General features: G+C 47.9%; 2 protein-coding genes across 2 annotated transcripts in view; one reads left to right on the plus strand and one right to left on the minus strand.

The window, feature by feature from the left end:
- The window catches only part of NGEF (neuronal guanine nucleotide exchange factor), a 45,794-nt gene that overhangs the window by 12,366 nt on the left and 14,341 nt on the right, over positions 1-19,087 (minus strand). Inside the window, exons 4-6 of the mRNA XM_042820239.1 lie at positions 10,373-10,555; positions 10,160-10,263; positions 6,109-6,383 (exon numbers count right to left, since the gene is read on the minus strand). Of these exons, the coding sequence (XP_042676173.1) occupies positions 6,109-6,383; positions 10,160-10,263; positions 10,373-10,555 (562 nt within the window). The remainder of the gene's footprint in view (positions 1-6,108; positions 6,384-10,159; positions 10,264-10,372; positions 10,556-19,087) is intronic.
- The window catches only part of NEU2 (neuraminidase 2), a 30,314-nt gene continuing 25,426 nt past the window's right edge, over positions 14,200-19,087 (plus strand). The window contains exon 1 of the mRNA XM_042820242.1: positions 14,200-14,214. The gene's annotated coding sequence lies outside the window, so the exon portion shown is untranslated. The remainder of the gene's footprint in view (positions 14,215-19,087) is intronic.

Consider the following 19,087-nt stretch of genomic DNA (forward strand, 5'->3'; position numbering starts at 1 on the left):
CACATCCCTCTCCCCTTTGGGCAGCTCCCTTAGGCAGCCCTCACACACCCTCCTTGTGACAGCACCGGCTTGTAGCTCTGCTTGCTGGGGCTCGTTGTGCTGTGCAGCAAGGCTTCATTGCACCATCAGTGCTCGTTTCAGAAAAACCATGGTGTGGGGATTGGCACAGGGCAATCCCAGCACACCACACACGCTCCTTGGGGCAGGGCTAATACAAAAATACAGCTGTGGTGCTCCAAGGCCCTGTGTGCTGCCCAAACCTAAGGAAATCCAGCTGTTGCTGCACAAGGATGGCTGCATGATCAAGCCTGGCTGCACTGTTTCTGACACAGAAGCTCCTAATGATTACTGTAAGCTATAAACAATCTCCGAATTTCAGAACTTGCTTTTCCTGTGAAGGGAGAAGTCTTTGGCAAGCAACTTGCCTTCCTCAGGCCAGGGATGTGGTCTGGGGAAGCAGAAAGAGACATGGATGGTTTGATTTAGAGATAAATCTGAAGTTCATGAGCTGAGGATGTAAAGCCTTCTGCCTATAAACGTGCCACAGGGACAGTCTTCGCTTTCTCTCTGGGCTGTGTGCAGGTAGATAAAGCAAGTGATTATCGACACAAACACTGAATCCATTACTTTAAGTAAGATTAATTTAAGATTCTTGCATGAGCTTTGATGCAGCAGAAAATCATTAGCTCTTTCAGACATTTCTTGATAAAGGTGCATCCTGGGGCTGGGCCATGCTATCACTACAGAAAGGTTAACCTGTTGGTAGCAAAGTCTTCTTTCATTCCTCTTAAAGCTGCTTTGCCAATGCAGTCCCCCAGTGCCCACAGCTCCTCTGCTGCATGCTGATGAGGAGGAGTGGGCCCTGAGCCCGACCAGCTCTGGGGCTGCATGAGCAATGCAGAGCCAAGCAAGCCCAAAGGAATAGAAAGTATGTACAGCATTTTTTTTTTGCTGTGCATGTGAAAAAGTATCTTCTAAATTAGCAGGGAGTGTGTCCTGTGAGCTGATTTGGTTGTTTGGTGGTGGCTGTTTTGTTTTATTTTTTTCTTTTAAATCTTATTTTTAAAGAAATGATTTGAAACTTTCTGTTAATCAGTTTTTGGTCTTTTCCTGGAGTTGCTGCTATCCATTGCAGAAGGACCTAAGGTACAGAGACTTGGATAACATTCCTGACACTGCTGCTGTGCAAGACCTACAAGGATAGGAACAGCAAAGAGCTGCTGTCAGCTAAATTGGCATTTCCATTCTTTGTGGAGTTAGCAGCCTGGGAAATAATCCCAGTGAGCAGAAAGTCCAATGGAGCCCTAAGCAGGTGGCCCTGTCCTGCACCAGGGAAGGAGGTTGTGCCAGTGCAGCCCCAGAAAGGAGAGCGAGCAAAGGGTGCAGGTAGAAATGAATTCACTTTGTTGGCGTCTGTGGAACAGCTGGGGTTTAAGGAATACACAGATGTTTCATTTTCTTCAAGAACAGGTTCCCAATGAGACAAATGGACGAATGGGTGAGTCTCCTAAATACACCTCTTACAGGCTTAATTGTAGCTTTTTTGTTTTAATAACTGAGAGGAAAAGAAGAAATAGGTAAAGACACAACAAAGAATAGAACTGGATCACTTAATCACGGAACAGTTGGGTTGGAAGGGATCTTACAGCCCACCCAGTCCAACCCCTGCTGTGGGCTGGCTGCTCTCCCCAGCTCAGGCTGCCCAGGGCCCCATCCAGCCTGACCCTGAGCACCTCCAGGGATGGGGCACCCACATTTCTCTGAGCAGCAGAGCCAGGGCCTCACCACCCTCTGAGAGAAAAAATTTCCTTCCAACATGTAATCTAAATCAGAGTCTTCTATTCCCTAGACTGGATGTCAGCTGGGATAGGCAGGTCCTTCAAAATCTCCCCAGGGCCAGGATCGAGGTGTGCCTCCCTGCTGCAGCCTTTCAGCCCTCTGACAACACTTCTGATCTCTGACCTCCCTTCTTGACCTGCAGCTACAAAAGTCCCCCATCTGCATGTCTGGAAAGGCCCATTTGTGTGTGTTTGCTGCCCATCATAATGTGAGCACCAGACCTGCATGGGCACATGCAGAGTGTAAGATGGACTTAAGAAACATTGAAATCCATGGTGATCTGCCAGTCCACAGGGTTCCGATTTAAAGGAGATTCCAGAGAAATAAAGATCATCTCCACTGATCAAGGCAAGCTTCTGGAAGTGTTTGCTACAGCATCTGCCAGGCACGGGTTTCTCAGGTTACTCTGGAGATGCAGCTGCTCCACTGCAGATCCAAAGTAGCCCGATGCTGACTATAAACAGCCCAGATTGCTGTATCTCATATTGGAACAAACTCCTAAACTGTGATATAGTGAAGAGATCTCTGCAGAATAACTGAACTCTGCTGGCCCTGAGCCCTCGCTAGATAAAGCAGCGTGAACTTCTGGCTTCAGAGTTGCAGAAATAATGAGAACATTTGAACTAGATGTCAACGGATGTAATGCTATCCTCTAGAGTCCACAGTCTCAAACTGTCTCTTGGAAACACGACCAAAACTGTTCCATCAGTCCTCTGGGTCATTAACTTCATGAAATCTACTAGTTGTATAAAAGCTGTACTAATTGTTTTCATTGCTTCTATTTTGGCAGAGACTAAGAAAGGAAACAGGAAGCCTAAGGAAAAAGGAAATACAGAAGATAAAAAAGAAGAAAAAGGTCAGAGTCACCAGAGACAAGAGTAAGCAATGCTACAAGGTAAATCTCTGCTGTGACAAAATGGTGTTTTTTTGCACAGACTGAAAATAGCTGCTCCCAACAGCTCTGAACTTCTTGTAAACCACTACTTAATAGATCTAGCCTAGGAAGGATTTTGTTTTGATCTGATGCCATCATATTGGCTGTGACCAGCCCTCAAACCTGGCTGTCCTCACAGGGCCATGTCTCCTCCAACTGCTAGACATGCAGCAAGGCCTAAGAGTTCTTTGAGGAGCGTAGCTCTGTTTCACAGCAAATTTAGAGGCTTAAAATCTAAAGTTTGCTCAAAGAAGGAACAGAAATAAAACTTTCCTGGACATTTGCATAGAAATTAAAGAGAAAGACTGCCTCCTAGTCCAACATGCTCTTACATGGAGAGAGCACCTCACTGCTGCACACTAAAGGGTCAAATCCTTCTGCTTCAGCAAACATTTTCACAGCAGTTGCTCTCCGATCCAAATCCACGCTGTGCCATGAAGGTGCAGATGAGCCTGGCTACCTGACCTTCTAACACCAAAACGGCCACAATCCCCACCAAAAAACGATCTGGCAAAGCCCATCTCAGCACAAACGGTTCAGCTCGGGGATGGAGAATATCATTCTACTCTGGTTTTGCTGTTGTTGTTTTTTACTCTGTAAACTGTTATGGCCAATCCCACCCAGCTCAGGGTCTCCTACAACACAAAGGATGAGTGTAGGAAAATCAATGCAGACAGCAAGTAGAGGAGGACAAAACAAATAACCTATATAGTAAGTCAAACAAGGACATACTGAAAGATAGAGATCTGACGTGGGAAGGAGGAGTAAATTAGAGCTTCTCCACAAACAGGCAGTACCAACATGCAATCTAAGGCTCGTGCTAGAAGGATACTAAATCAGGCTTCTTCCCATGGCTACCTTTTCTAAGCCTTTGGGACTGAATATTCTGTAACCTCCACTCTATGTAACACAAGGAGCACATCCTCTATTTGGCCATTTGTTCCTTCTGCTAGGCAAGTGTTGCCTGTCCTTTTCCCCACGCTGCCTCCATGTCAGAACCCACACAGTGCTTTTGGCTTGTCCTACTTTTTGCATCACTCTATTTTCTATATAGTTAAAAGAAGGTCCTCGGTGATTCATGTTTTGCTGTGTTTGATGCTCAACAGATGTCTGGATAATTAAAGCTCCCCTATGAATGATTTAATCATTTCTCATAATTATTCTAGTGGCACATAGTTTCTGTATATCCCTGACCCCTGCAGTCTGTCATTTGTTCTTTGTTTTTTTTCTTCTTTTCCTGCATTTTCGCCCACATTTTGTGACACTTCCAGCTGTTTCTTTTCACGTTCCATTCCCCTGACATTGCCTTCAGACGAAAATGCTGATGTGGCTGATGCCACCACTGCCTGACTTCTGTTTGAGCTCCCAGGGCTAATGGGCCGTGCTGCAATCTTCTCTCCTGAAACTGCTGGGGGGTGGGAGGTGTATTTTTCCCCCCTGAAACTCCATTTTCTGGGTCATTTGTAGCAATGGGGACAATGACAAAGAGCCTTTCATGAGAACTTCCAAACATCCATTGCTCTTTCAGCCCAGGTCCTTGTTTTGATGCTTGAAAAACAAATGCCTTGATTTTTACCTGGTGTTGTGTTATCTTGCTGGTTTCTTGTATTGTGAATTCAACGCTGAATTCACTATAATCTCTTTAATTGTCTCAGTGATTTCTCCCACACTCGTTGTTTTCTGTGCTTGACTTTCCTCAAAAAGCAAATTCTCCGCTCTATCTGCTCTGTGTTCAGCCAATTTCACAGCTTTCTGGCTTGCAGCAGTTTTGTAATCTCTTACTGTGCTAATCCAGAACAAACAGGAAGAAAATTTCAGCCCTGATAAAGTGACAAGAGGGGAAAGCACAGCACTTCTATGAGGCAGCACTGTCCCATCTCCATCTGCTTTATTTCTGTTGTTATTTAAAGAGATAGAAGAAAATTTGGTGCTGGGCCTGGCAGTACAGGTATTTTTCTATACAATACCTATAGGTGATGAACGTAACCCCAAAGCAATGGCATCTTTTGAAATCTCTGATGCAAACTTTTAAGCTGATGTAAATGACTCTATTTAGAAGCAGAAAGAAGAGCTTGTAGTTTTTTGGACGCCAGGTTGTGTTTGTAATGCTGGCAGTTACAAGAACTATGTTTTTCCAGGTAAACAGAACAAATCTGATATGGAAATATCCATGGAAAAGCAACAAACCACTTCAGTTGCCTTCAGCCATACTCCAATCACACCACCAGTCTGTTCTGCCAGCCTGAACTACCCTGTTTAAGCACTGGGGGTGTAACTAACAGCCCTGCACATCACACCTTTGAGGATCAAGGGCTGAGTCTTTCCAAGTGCAACAGGGAAGCCACAGCTTCGGCCAGGACCAGGGTGGGACTGTGTGTACAGAAGTGATTCATAGTTCTTGACTAAGCAAATCCAAGCAAGCTCAGGGGGAACTGGTCACACCCTGGGATGTTCTTCAGCATTTTGGGTTCAGCCACACGAGCCAGGGCAGAACAGACACAAAGGTGGGGAGAGCCCCAGAAGAGATCCTGGCACAGCAGAGCTCACAGGATCAGGCCTGTGAAGGTCCATTGCTCATACTGCAACACACACCACACTGAACAAGTTTTGTTTGCCTCTGCTGCTGGCTACGAACGCAGAGCAACGTGTAACAAAGAGCACTTATGCTCCCCATGCTATCCAAAATAGCAACCCGTTCTAAATTGTGTGACTGATGGTTTCTCTGACTGGGGCAGCTGCTCTCACCAGCTCCTTGTTAGATGTAGCCCTACAAATGATCGCCATATAGCTCTCAAGCCGTGATGTCAATGCAATGTATGGCTGAAATGCAAATATTCCTGCCAACATTTTTTACTGTTTTGCATAAGACTCTGAGTAACGGCATTTAAGAATCAGGAAGCTTAAAAATCTCCATCACTTTTCTTTCCAGTAATGCCATCATATTTAAAACAGATTGCAGTTAACTCTTCAAGGCTTCTAAGGTTTCTGGTGGATTAATGTGCACCGGAGACCCAAAGCTCTAAGGCAAGAATCTCTTTGCTAGCTCTCTCTTTCTTGAAAAAGGCTCCTAGCACAATCAGAAAAAGCAGAATAAGTTCTCTTTTGCCAAATAGATGTCCATCAACAATACAGTGTACAGGATAATATCCTGTAATTTCAAAAAAAAAGTGAGTGGTGCTAAGCAGTGTGTCATAGGAAAACGCTTAGCAAAACAAGGCTCGTCTGCGACTGCTCTGAAGCTTACTGTTCTTAAATCTCAATCATTTGATTTAATTCACTCCAGCTCCTTTAAGCAGCAGCCCAGTTAAGAAACATTCCACTTTCTCACAGTTTACCTCCTGCAGCTTGATCTCATCCGGCTGGAGGATGCTGAGGATCCCGCTGCTCTGGATCTCCGGCAGGTCCTGCCATAAGTTGAACCTGGAGTTGGAGTTCCTCAGCAAATTGAACTGTGGTGCAGCTTTGCTCTGGGGGGTACTTGCAGGCTCTGTCTCAGGTGGGGTTTCCTCACTGGGCGAACTCTCCTCAGGGTCTGTCTGTGAATCCTGCAGCCGCCTGGTTTCGATCTCCTGGCGCGTAGATTTATCTCGATATTCCTGATACAAGAGCCCTAGGAGGCAACACAACAGGTCTGAGAGGTTGCAGCTGGACAAAAGAACAGAAGAGTACTGTGGGAATGGAGGGCTGTGCTGCCCTGGCTCACCCCAGCAGGAATGAGGGACAGCCCTCTGCACTGAGACAAAAAGTCACGCAGGGTGCTCCTACTTCAACCAGCAGTGCAAGCCCCACGTGGAAGCCATGCCCAAATCTGAAACATTGCTAACCATCTTCTATCCCAAACCGTGTGCTAACGGTCAGGTGAACCCACAACCAAGTGGGAGGAGTGAAAGAAGAATGCTTTGTTATTTACCAAGCTTTTAAATGTTTCTTTTAAGACCTTGATATTCTCTGCAGTATTCTTATGCTACAAGCATAAGAGGCTGGAAAGAAAGGATTGCCCTGCTGGCTTTCTCGGGGTACAGATCAAAAGGTGTGTTTGTGTCTGGAGAAATAACACTGCATACACTGAAACTGCTTCAAAGGACCAATTTGATGGCTATGAAAATCCCTAAGGAGAAAACAGTGAGCTGTTGTTGAAGTATTTAATAGGTGAAGCACTGGGACCATCACCAGTTTGCTTTGGTGTTGACTTTGCGGTTAGCATTGGACATGCTGCTCGACTTCTTTTTTCCTGCTCAGTTCCTACGATGACTGAAGATATCAATGTAAGGCTCAAAGTTACCTGAATGCCACAGCACTAAGAAAAGGCCGTGAGTTCACACAGCTTGCTGCACACCGACCTCACGAGGTGCCTTCTGCATTGCCATTGCTAGCTTCAGCAGCAGATGAACTTGCCCCAGCTCCCCCTTTCAACAGACAGCACCTGAAGGAATCCTGAAATTCCTTGGCTGCCTATAGAAAATCCTATCTCTCTTCTAAGACCTCCATGTTCCCATATCTCTAAGCCACCTGTAGGACCCAGAGTACTAATTGCTTGAACATGAAGTGCAATTTAGAGGCTATGAGAAGGCAGGAGAACACGAGCCTACTCTGAATCACTCTCCTCACTTACTCAAGTTGAAGAGAACACTTTACATCATCTCTCTTGGCTTATACTCGAATCTCAGAAGTGTAAGACAAATGAATAAAGATAAAAATCCTTGATGTAAAAAAGAAAAAAAAAAAAAAACAGCAAAACCTACATAATTTATTTAGTCTGAATCATTAGGGATAAAAATCCACCTGGTCACACGAACTCATGATATTGGATCTCAAAAGCAGATCCCTTGCGTTGAGAGACAACTGGGTCAGGAGTTTGTCTAGGGAGGGCAGAAATGTCTCTGTCACTGCCTGATACATCTCTGGAGCAGTTTTCCCAAGGCTCTGTTCCAGTAGCTGTTAACACTATTCCAGAAATATGCTGGGGAAAAGCACAGGCACAAGGAGAGCAGTACTGCAGCCTGCGGGTGTATCCTGGTAGCTGTTCTCCCTGGAAAGATGCTCAGTGCCAGATTAAAATAGCAATAAGGGTAGCTGTGCCTAGGAAACCATACAGTCTTCTCTTACCATCCTACACAGTAACCAGAGAGAAGAGACTTCTCCTGAAGTTTTGCATCCTGCTGCTGCTTATATAATTTCTCTCTGCGTCAAGTAAGCTTATTTGGCTTTCCTAAGCATTTCTGCCTGCTAATCAACCCCAGTGAGGATGCTGAGGGTGTGGAGGGGTGGAAAGGCCCCTTCTGGGTGGAAAGGCTCCTTGAGGGATGGAGAGCCTGCTGAATCTGAGCAGTGTTTGGCCGTGCTGCTCTGCGAGCGCAGTGGGGCACGGGGTGCTTGCTGCCCCAGCGAGCTGCACACGGGAGCAGGATGTGGGAAATAAAAGCCTGAAGCAAACGCTTGTCAAGGGAAAACATGCTTAGAAAATGGAGCATAATCTATTCTATTCTTACTGCAGATAATTATACCCGGTCGCACAACCATGTTGTGTTGGTGGCTCTGCACTGCATGTCTGAGACAACCAGGGATATTCTGTATTTGTGTAAGGGTGATTCAGTCTCCTTTGCACAAGGCTGGAGAGCAGTCCTTTAAATAAAAAAATCCTTGTGACAATTGTTTTTCATTGTTTGCAAGGAATTAAAATCCAGATGATGAAACCTGACCTTGTTTCCAGGTCTCTCGACTGAACAAGCAAGAAGGGAAGACCCATGGAGCCTTCAGTTGCAGGCAATGAATGTTTAGACACAGGAAGATCTGACTGACCACAGGCATCCACCAACAGAACTCGTTTGGAAACACCACCGAGGTACACATTTTAAGCACAAACAGCAATACTGGGAAGAAACAAAAGGGTGATACCAGGAGAAAGACAAAACACAGGCAGATGTTTATGTAGGAAATGGGTGGGAAGAAACAAAGAGCTGCAACCAGTCAAAAGGCACAACGTATATGATAATTTAGTGAATGCTTGTGTTTGGTAAATGAGCAAGCATGGAATGTCAGAGACCTGTAAAAGCTCCATCCATTGCTTAATGTCCCCACTAGCACTGGCTGAAGGGTGAGCAGGTGGTCAGAGTGTGGGTTTGGTGCTGCCTGGTGACTCCAGTGGTTGAGGCTATTCTGCACAAGGGGTGTTTACATAGTTTGTAAACATGTTATTAGACCTTCCCACTGTGTTCACTCTATTTCATTTTCCTCCCTTCCCAGCTCCCTCAAACACTGGGAAGGGAATTGAAACGCTGGTTACTAATTGTGGAAAATGCTCGCCTTAGAGAGTTTGCAGCGCTCTTAAACTAAACGTTATTGCACTGAAAGCTGTGTAAAAATCTCAGGAGGTCCAGAGACGTCTTCTGAAATTCACTGCTCCAGTTTCAGGCAAAAAGTCCATTAGTGCCTCAAAGGCAGGAGGGAGGAAAGGCAGCAGTGTGCTGCAGCCATTGGAAATGACCTGCCTGCTGGAGATTAGTGTAGCACCTCTGGCTGTCAGACCCTGCCTCCTTCCTTCACGGTGCTACACACCCGTGTGCAGTTAAATGGATGCATGCAGAGCTATCGCACAGCATCCTCCGATTGGCAGCATGTAAAAATATACATGAATGGAGCAACGAGGTTGCTTTGAAGTCCTGGCGGCTTCAGTATTTTTGTCACGCCTCTCAGCAGCCCAGTCCCTTAAACTGAAGATATACTGGCAAATCTGCCTTGGGACACGAGTTCCTACACAGCCACGAGAAAGTAACAGATCTAACAACGTGCAGAATTGATCACTGCCTTCCTCAAAAAGCTCAGCGCTCCCCTGCTCAGTCAGACAGCCCTACAGGTTCCAGTGTCTCGCACTGTCACTTCCCGAGATGAAACGAGCCATCCTCCCCTCCGCAGCCTCCCACATAACCCCGGCTCTCCCTCTGCGCGGCAGAAATGACGGCTCTGCCGAGGGACGGCGGGCAGCGTGTGCCGCTCCGCTCCGTCATGCCGCACGGCCGCTCGCCCAGTAGCGCGGTCTGACGCCTTTCCGAGCGTGCAGAATCAGATTTTTGCAGGAAGTTCGCTGTCGCCCTAACGATCGACTGCCTCGTAATTACCAAAAGCGATCTCAGTTTGAGGAACGGAGCAACAGCGTCCTGACACCTGCGGGGCAGCGCGAGGCACCAAGTGACGGTGTAAGGGCGCTGCTGAAGGCACAGCTCCGTTCCTAAAGCCGACGGCGGAGGTTTCCCAGCAGAGACGGCGATCGGGGCTCGCGCACCTCGGCCCGACGCCGTCCCGGCACTCCGCCGGGCTCAGCGCTGCGCCGGGATCGCTCCCCGCGGCTCCGCTCGCAGCGCGGACGGTTCGGGCGGGCCGACCGCTTACCGATGTGCTCGATGAGGTTCCTCCACGAGTCGGCCGTCATAGGGTGGGCGGGCGGCGACGCCTCGGCGGCGGTGGGGCTGTCCTCGGCGGCCGCGGGGGGATTCCTGCGGGAAGCGAAGGAGCTTCAGGCGGGGCGGCGGCGCGGGGCGGCCCCTCAGCCCCGGGCGCGGACCCCCCGCTCTCCCGTCCCCTCCCCGTCCGTCCCTCTCTCACCTGCCGGGCAGTCCCGCAGAGCCGTCCTGGTCGAGGGCGCAGGCGGCGCTGAGCGCCGCGGCCAGCAGTTCCATGGCCGGCGGCGGCAGGCGGCTGCCGAGCAGCTCCGGCGGTAGCGGCGGCGGCGCGGGGCTGGGGGAGCCCGGGAGGTTGCCACGGTAACGGGGGTAGGAAGGCAGCAGCCTGCGTGGGAAGGAGAGGGGAGCTGAGGCCGCCCCCAAAGCCCCCAAAGCCCTCACAGCCTCCCCCGGCCCCTCGGAGCCTCTCCTCGGACCCCCCTCAGCCGTCCCCGGGGCTCTCTTCCCCCGAATCCCTCAGACCCTCCCCCCCCCCAAGCTGTCTGCGGGGCCGCGCTCTCCAAAATCTGCTCGGAGCCCCTCGGGCTCCCCGCGGGTTCTCCTCACAGAGCCCTCTCAGATCCCTCCCTACCGGCTCCTACCAGCACCTTCCGAGCACCGCCTGCCCGTCGCGGCCGCTCTTTGCGTTCCCGAACCCCCCTCGAGCTCCGCTCAGCGCCGCCAAACCCCCCGTCACCCCCGCAGGGACCCTCAGAGCCCCTGCGGCCCCTCCCAGCCTCCCCCCTCAGATCCCCTACACGACCTTCGGAGCCCCCCACGAAGAACCTCTGAGAGCCTCCAAAATCCCTCCAAAGCCCCCCACAGACCCCTCCCGTTCTCCCCTTTTACCCCCGCAGCCCCGCCGTGCCGTACCCCCGGCCTCCCACCACCTTTTGCCCGCAGAGACCTCCTCGCCCTCCCGCCCCGCCGGCTCCGCTCCGGCGCAGGTCCCTCCTCCGCCGGGAGGCTGACTGCCTCCTCCCCAAGGGCCCCCCCAGTGGCAGTCCCTGCCCCGAGGGCTCTGCGGGCACCCTTACCTCCATCCCCTGCTTTCCCGCAGAGAGGCTTCTTCCTCAAACGCAGGAATGCCCCCTCTCCATCCCCTCGCTCCCAGCAAGCAGCCTCCCGCGCAGCACCCACGCACCGCAGCCCACCCTGCGCCCACCCCGTGGAGCCCTGCCTGCCGCTGACCTCTCACCTCCCTGAAGCCGTCTGTGCCTATGTGCGACCGGCGCCGGCTCGGTGGGAGGATAGGGGGTGGGAGAGGGGAGCTTTCCTGAACCGCTTCCAGATCTGGAGCGGATGGTGCATTTCTTCTCTGGGAGTGACACCCCGATATGGAGGGATGTAACGTGGAGGCTCAGCCTAAGCCCTGCTGCCAAGCTGCCTCCCTGCTTTGCCTCCTGCCCTGCTTGTTTCCTCCGGCTGGCTTTGCATCCCCCCAGTCATTCCCCGCATCTTAGTGTCGCTATTTCCATAAGGATATATTTTCTCATTTAGGCAGTATCTCAGTAACGAGCTCTATCTCTCCGTTCAGGTAATTGTTTCTCCGCCTCGGGGATAAATCCTCTGGAGCTCTGAAGCACGGCTGCACCCTGGGTTGCTCGCAGTGCTTGCGGACAGCTTGAGTGCAGCTCTGCCCTCCACCTTAGTAACCCCCCAGCAAAAACGTCATCTGCACCACACTGCAACTGAGTTAACCGTCAGAAAACGCTCAGCTATGCCTCCCGTGCTCACTTTCTCCTCATTGCATATATAGCCATGCTTTATTCTGTAAGCAGAACTGCAGTTTGTGTGGCGGCATAAAATCCCTTTGTCGGGCTGTATATGAGAAATGGTTTCCTTTTTATCATTTTTATATTGTGTTTACTAAGTGATGTATCTAGCCAGCACGTGACTGTACCTTTAGGAAAAAAAACTCCCTCAGCTCGTGAGAACTAGATCTGGTGTGCTGGAAGTGCTCAGTCCTTGGGTCATTAAGGAGGCAGAAGTGTCTGTGGGGGGAGCCCAGGCTCAGATAAAACCATCAGCCCAATCCCGGGCTGGGAGGTCAGAGGAACCGCACAACTGATGCAAAAATCGGGGTCTTGTCAGAGAGAGCCTGAAGCTCTGGCTAATGATTGCTGTTTTGGGATCTTGCTGCCAGGGAACATGGTCAGGGGTCTCGGGAAGTGGGTGGCATGCTGAAAGCTCCTTTCTTAGTCAAGGGTAGGCAGGACATTAATTGCACCAACCACCTTTGTTATGCTGAATTTTGGAAATACAGGGATGCTGTTTGCTAAGGAAGGACCGAGAGCAGCGAGGAGTTCTCTAGTATGCAATGGGAAGCCAGTGCAGGTGCTGTCACTAATGCTACACTGCTGGAATGAATACATGTCCCAGGACAAATCTGGGATGTAACTACTAAAAAACAAAGTCTCAGAAACATGCATTGAGAGGTTAACAAATTGCACCTCCTCGTACTGCTTCCCTCTCAGGGGTTAAATCCACTGCAGTTTGGAATGAAAAAAATGTCTGGGTAATGGCAAGAGAAATGTTAGAAAACAGAAAGTGCCTTCTAAGGATCTCTTTTAAGGATCCCTTCTAAAGATCCCTTCTAAGGATCCCGCCTGGAAAACGTTGCTAAAGTAATAATGACAATAAGAACGCTGGAAGCTGTGATGGGGTGAGAACACAGCCAGGAGTGAAATGCCCCCCCTGGCCATGAGAAGCCACAGCTTCCCTTTTTCCATCAGAAATCTATTCCTCCGCGTGGCAGCAACTAATCGCCTCCTTTCCCTTCCTTTAGAACTTTTCCTTCGTAATTGTAGCTTGGGTTTTCTGAAGTCTTGCTCTTTCTTTACACCACAGCCCCACCGCTTCGTGTTGCTGTGCTGAGAAATGCTTGCTCTCGCAAGTGAGGTGACAAAGTGCTCCCAGCGCTCTGAGGCTGGACTAAAAAAGATTAGTGAGAAGTGGATATTTTTGTCCTGCAAAATAACTGAGGTTTTCTAAAGCTTTCCAAATTTGTCGTGAAGAATGAAGGAAGGCAAACAAGTGATTCACTGCAGCCCATTGGAGCTTCCAAGTGAGAGCCATTCCTTCACAGGCTGGGCCCAGATCTGCTCCTGGAGCTGCTCCCCTCTTGGTGAGCTGATTTGGGCATCTAAACTAGTAGAAAAACGCGTGATTATTTTTTAGAACTAGCTTTGTGTCTGTTTGACCGTTGAACTGTCTCACCACAGGGTCAGCTTGCTGAGTGCCAGCACTGCAGAGGTGGCAGACACACAGATGGATGGCAGGAGCAAGGCAGTGCCACCTCGGGTCTTCTTCCACTGCCATGGAACTGCAGGCTCAGGCAGAAGTGCCCTCTCCTCCTGATCTCAGCCATCCAGGTAGCACTTTGGAAGAGGTTTTTTTTTGTCTGTCTCACTATATGAACAATGAATTCTCTCAGGAATTCCTAGGTTCCCAAAGCACACGAGCGCTGGAAATTGTCCTTGTGGCCTCATAATGTTGGTCATGCTCTGGTGCCGTGAATCATGACCATGGTTGGTGAAGGAGAGTGGGTTTGGGCTTGCATTCGTTGTGCAAAGGAAGAAGGGGGATTTGGTAGTTCTGAGCTTCAAGTGCAGGCTGATCTTGTCCATTGCTGCATTAAAAGCCTGATAATTAGTGTGAGCTTGTAATTAGTTTGTCTTATCAAATTCATATAATTACTTAAGCTATGGTTGGGGGACGAAGTTCCAGGCTTGGTCTGTGTGGTCAGCTGCAAATCAACCTTTCCAATGTTCTTATGTTTGTCTGAATTCAAAAGCAGTCCTTAGAATAAAGCTGTGCAAGGAGTTGGTTTTCAAACAACACTGAAATGCAGGATTTTGTTTTTGTTGTCTTACAGCAGTTTTTAGAACTCAACTCTCAGGAACTAAAAATGAGAAGATGCGACCCAGCATATCTTATTCATGAAACATTCCCCAAACCCTTGAGGCAGTGGGAGTTTCACACCAAGAAAGGCCACAAGATGAAGTAAGAAGCTCTGTTTTAATCTGAGCTAACCAAATCCGCAGAGAAGTGTGAAGTTATTAATAGATTCAAATAACGTTACACCTAGTAAAATGTATTTTCATACTTCAGGTTCATTCAGATTTTCTTTCTGCTCACGTGTGGTTTTTTAGTAGTGCTTTTGACAACAAATTGCAAAAATGCCATTTTTATTCCTTTTTTTTTTTTTTTTTTTTTTTTTTGACAGAGAGATAAGTGGAACTCCTCATCCCTAATATTTTTAGATTATAAAGGCCAAGGGCACATCTGTTCTCCTGAGCCTCCTTAAGCTTTCACCAAAATACCTTAATTAAATCTGTTGGGGCTGGCAGTCTTACTGACGACTAAAAATGTTCAGAACTTCCTACGATGAGATCTTTACCTGCCTATAACCTTTTGATGCTCAGAATCACTAGGACTCCTTACTTGCTGACCATCTGCCATAGGCTGCTGCTACTTTCTTTTAAAAAAGGGGCTCAACAGCTTCTTAGGTTAAGGAAGATATAATTTGATGCTATTAAAGGAAAACAGAAATCCTGTCTTTTTATCCTCTGAGAAGCTTTGGCTTCTCTTGAAATGTGGGTTGAAATTTGGGCTTTTCCAGGGCTTTATCTTTGTCTGACCTGTGAAAATCCATAGGGATTACAGGCTATTTTGCACTCTATCCAATACACACAAACTGGAGACTTGGATTTTAGCATCTAAAATTCCCTGAGCTGCTGCCCGTGGAGAGAACAGGTGCCCTGTCCAGGGCTGAGACAAACATCTCTGATTCTGCAGCGGTAGAAATGGCCTGGTGCAGTTCTAGGCACTACAAATAAAGGCTGCTTCTCCTGTACCCTCAGTGCTCCTCGTGCTGGGTCTGAGCAGCACAACGAGACAACTGTTTGGCTGAAAAGCAGAGGGAAGAGGACCCAAGCATGGAGAGGGAACAGTCTGCTTCTGGACCAAGAGTCTGCTACGAAGGGAGGAACTGCCCACAGCTGGGTACTTCAGGAAGCAGTGAGTTGGAGAGGACTGCAGAATGCAGGTGTGAGGATGAGAGACTAAGATTGTATGCAGAGCAAAAGAGTGATGGGCCTGGGGAATGTCAGGACACAGAGATGTGGGCTGCAGAGGGGAAGAGAAGGGAGTAACACATCTAAACATTAGCCTGAGGAGATCGGGTGGAGAATCACAAGTTGGGGTTGGTTGAGGATCAGGGTATGTTTAAAAGAAGTGCTGGGAGAGCTAGAGAGCAGAGCCTGAATGCTGTGTGATGAAACCATGGCTTGGCTGCAGGAGCTGAAGAACAGAGACTGGATGGAATAGGTGGGCAAACTGGGATTAGGTTCTCCATTGGCTGCAGGCTGGAAGCATTCCTAAGTAGGACTGTAAATGCTATGGTTCTGTGAAATCTGAGCTTTTGGTACTAATAACATTTAGTGTCTAAAATGGGTATTGTACAGACAAAAATGATTATTTTTAGAACTTTCTACCCCAACCCACCCCCTCCCCTGCAAATGCTGTTGCTCTTAGGCTTTTTAAGTTTGTGATTGTAGAGAAAGAAGGGTGTGGAAAGAATTATCTTTCTCTAAAAAGCAAATAATAGAAGTTATGGGGTGACAAAGATTTGCTCAACGTGTAAAGAGGTGACTATAAGAGATTCATTTCATAATTAGAAGGAAACTCGAGTACAACCTCTTGCAATGCAGGTCTCAGCCTCTCTGGAGGCCTTTCCCTCTTTCCTGGTTAAATCAGGCTATATAAGCAGTGCCCTCTGCTGCCCAGGACAAACAGTGCTGTGCTGTGGTAAGCTAACCCACATTCACACAATCCTTCAGTGCGACACTGTTTTACATAGGGAGTTGTTTCTCTCTGATATCCATTTGCAAATGTGTATCTCTTAGATTCCCTCTCTCTGCTGAAGGTGGCTGTATTTGCTGTTGCAATGCTTCCATTCTATTAACTCAGATCAAACCTAATCCACTGCTTTAGATGATTTTTTCTTTTCTTTTTTTCTCCGCACTGGAGGTTTCATAAAAGAAAATAGATTTCTCTGAAGTGTTAAATGAATGACCTTGCAGTGAGCTTTGTGACATGAGATTTCACACTGAGTTTCTTCTCCACTGCATCTAGTGGCCCCAATGAATATGTATCATTGCTGGCATCTGACTCAGTGGGAAATGGTAGGTCAATAGCACGCTCGTGCTGATAAAACATCTGTATTGTATTAGAAATGAAGAGCAGTCAACATCCTATTAGCTGATAATATAGGGTAGATACTGATTGGTGGATCTCATTTCTGGGGTTTGAAATGACTAATTTTCTGCTCTCTGTGGTAGCTGCTTTCAGCTGAGGCTGACAGTTATGGATGGACTCCCTGGGTGGGTGTTTTTCAGCGGTGGTTTTCTGTGATCTCAATCTGCACAATTGCTGCCACTGTGAAGCTGGAAAGACTGATGGCAGTATGAAAGGGAAGCTTTCTTGTGAGTTTAGTTCCTTCCAGGTCTTTGGCTGTGGTTATCCTGATGAACAGAAGTTGTGCTAGAAGCTCAGCACTGAGATGTGCTGGAGAAGTTAACCAAATAGCTGGGAAGAGGATTATCATGTGGGAGGTTTGGATACTTGTACCATGTGGCAGATTGGGAGGGAGCCACAGGATGCTGTGGGGAACTCCAGAGTGCTTTGGGGGAGCTGGAGGTCACAGGGAGAAAGGTCATAAGGAAAAAATAATTTGAGACTAGTTAGGCATAAAAGTGCTCTAAATAAGTGCTTTCTGGAGGGTGTAGGGTAGACTTGGGATGACATGTAGACTCAAATCACTGGTGGGTTTGAAGGAGTCTGTAGTGCTGCTACTTATTCAGAGTATTAAAATCCATACCCCATCTGAATTCACTTTAGAGAGATGTTCATTTCTCTATTGCTATGTTTCCCAGTTGTGGTTACTCCCTGCCCCAAATTCTGTTGCATGGATATATGTAAAGGGACATCCCTACCTGCAAACATGTTTGCGTTGGCATTTCCATGCAAGGAGAAGGGATTGAGCCTGCCTAGCCCTAGCACTTATACAGTGCTGTCAAAACAGTATTGAGTGTGAAGAGATGCAGCACTGATGTCCCACTTGCACTCAGGACCATGGTGATTCACTCCTGAGAGACTTATGTTCTGGTCAGAAGTACTCCTACTCTCCTTTCTGCAGAACAATCTTCTGCTTTCAGAACTCTTTGCTGAGATGTACTAGGTTCTTTTCCTTTCAGAGAGAGACTAAATGCATTTTTTTTTGAGATCACTGATAACATTTTGGTTGTCTCTTCTGCACCATGGCCTGTTTTCTCCTGGAGGAGGAGGATGGTGATTATTGCAAATGATGGCAATGCCCTTAGAATCCTGCAGGTTTTTCGCAATGCAAATTTCTGCTGGTTCTCTTACAAATTGCAGCAGATCTTTTAGAGAAAGGAGGAGGAGGAGGAGGACATGAGCTCAGTTTGAGCCAGAACTCTGGTCTCGTTCTCTGTCAGATTTCTTTGCTTGCTTTCAGTGCAATGCCACTCAGCAGCACTGCCTGCTTTTAGCAGACGCGTGACTTAGAACTTGCACTGACCTGTCAAGCACTGTGCACAGCAGCACCTTTGATAAAGACTGACTCCCAGCACAGGCTCATTGTTTCCAGCTCCAGGGAGAATCAGCTTCTGCATGTTTCAGAGCTGCCTAAGAGGCAGTGTCAGGATGTCAGAGACTGACAGTGATGATTATGCCGCAAGGAGAGGAAGACAGATGGTTATGACATCTCAGCAGACTGCAACTGTCTAGCTTCTTATGCTCAGTTTAGCGCCAAAGGACAATCCATTTCAGCCAGGGCAATTAATTTATTTAAATCCAACTTGACAGTTTGGCTAAATTTTTTTCACTGTTGTTGTCTGGATTAGGAAATGTACGCTATGTGCTGTGCCAATATAGCTTGGCTCAGTAATTAAGACCACACCATGCAGTATAATGCATGCGCCTTTAGAGGGCAAGTGTTAGTGCTGTCAACTTGATCTTCTGGCACAGGTAGTGACCACCTTGTGATTACACATGCCAATGATGAGGAGACAGAGAGTGACCTGGGGAGAATACCTCAGCTGTGTGTTAGAAGATGCAAGGCTCAGAAGCTTAGCTGCAGAGCTAAGAGACCAGGGACGCAGGTAAACTTTTTGTCTGCCCCTTGAAATATAGCACTTCTAGGATGCAGATGAGATTGCCACTCTGTATGCAAATCTTGCATGTATTTATCAGTTGTTTGGACCTGCCTGGGGTTCACCTTTGGCATAGAGCCCATGAGGCTCCCCTGGCCCTGCACTATACTGATGATGGAATCAGGGCCTTTCGCTTTTCCCTTTTTGTTGAGGGATTTTGAACAGAAAAGACCACCTCACTGAAGACCCCTACTGGGTACTGATTCTTGAAAGTAAACGGCAAATACAAAATCAAAATGCCCCAGGAAACATTTTTGTAGCTATTTCTTTGGATACGAGAACCTGTCTTCTGCATGAGATTGCATACCAACATTCAGGAGAGCCCTGTGGGAACACTGGGAATGGGACCATCCTTGTATTGGGGTATTCCATCAGGCAGTGCCTGCAGGGTGGTCTTATTCTCTCACCAAGTTTCTTAAGGTAGCAATGCCTCCTTGCTTATGCCACTGGGTGATCCTACATCACATTCTCCTTTTTGCATTTTTTCCACTCTCTTCCTGTTACCCTCCCCACTGCTCCTTCACTTTTTTTCTCCAAAAAAGTTAAGAACCATTCAGAACCTCCACACCACAGCTCTAATACTACATGAGATACAACAACAAAACTCAAAACAGCACTACAAGCCAAGGTGAAAAAGCAGG

Source organism: Centrocercus urophasianus, unplaced genomic scaffold, assembly GCF_019232065.1.
Source record: "Centrocercus urophasianus isolate 14NV4802_14NV808 unplaced genomic scaffold, USGS_Curo_1.0 seq_19, whole genome shotgun sequence".
NCBI lineage: Eukaryota > Metazoa > Chordata > Aves > Galliformes > Phasianidae > Centrocercus > Centrocercus urophasianus.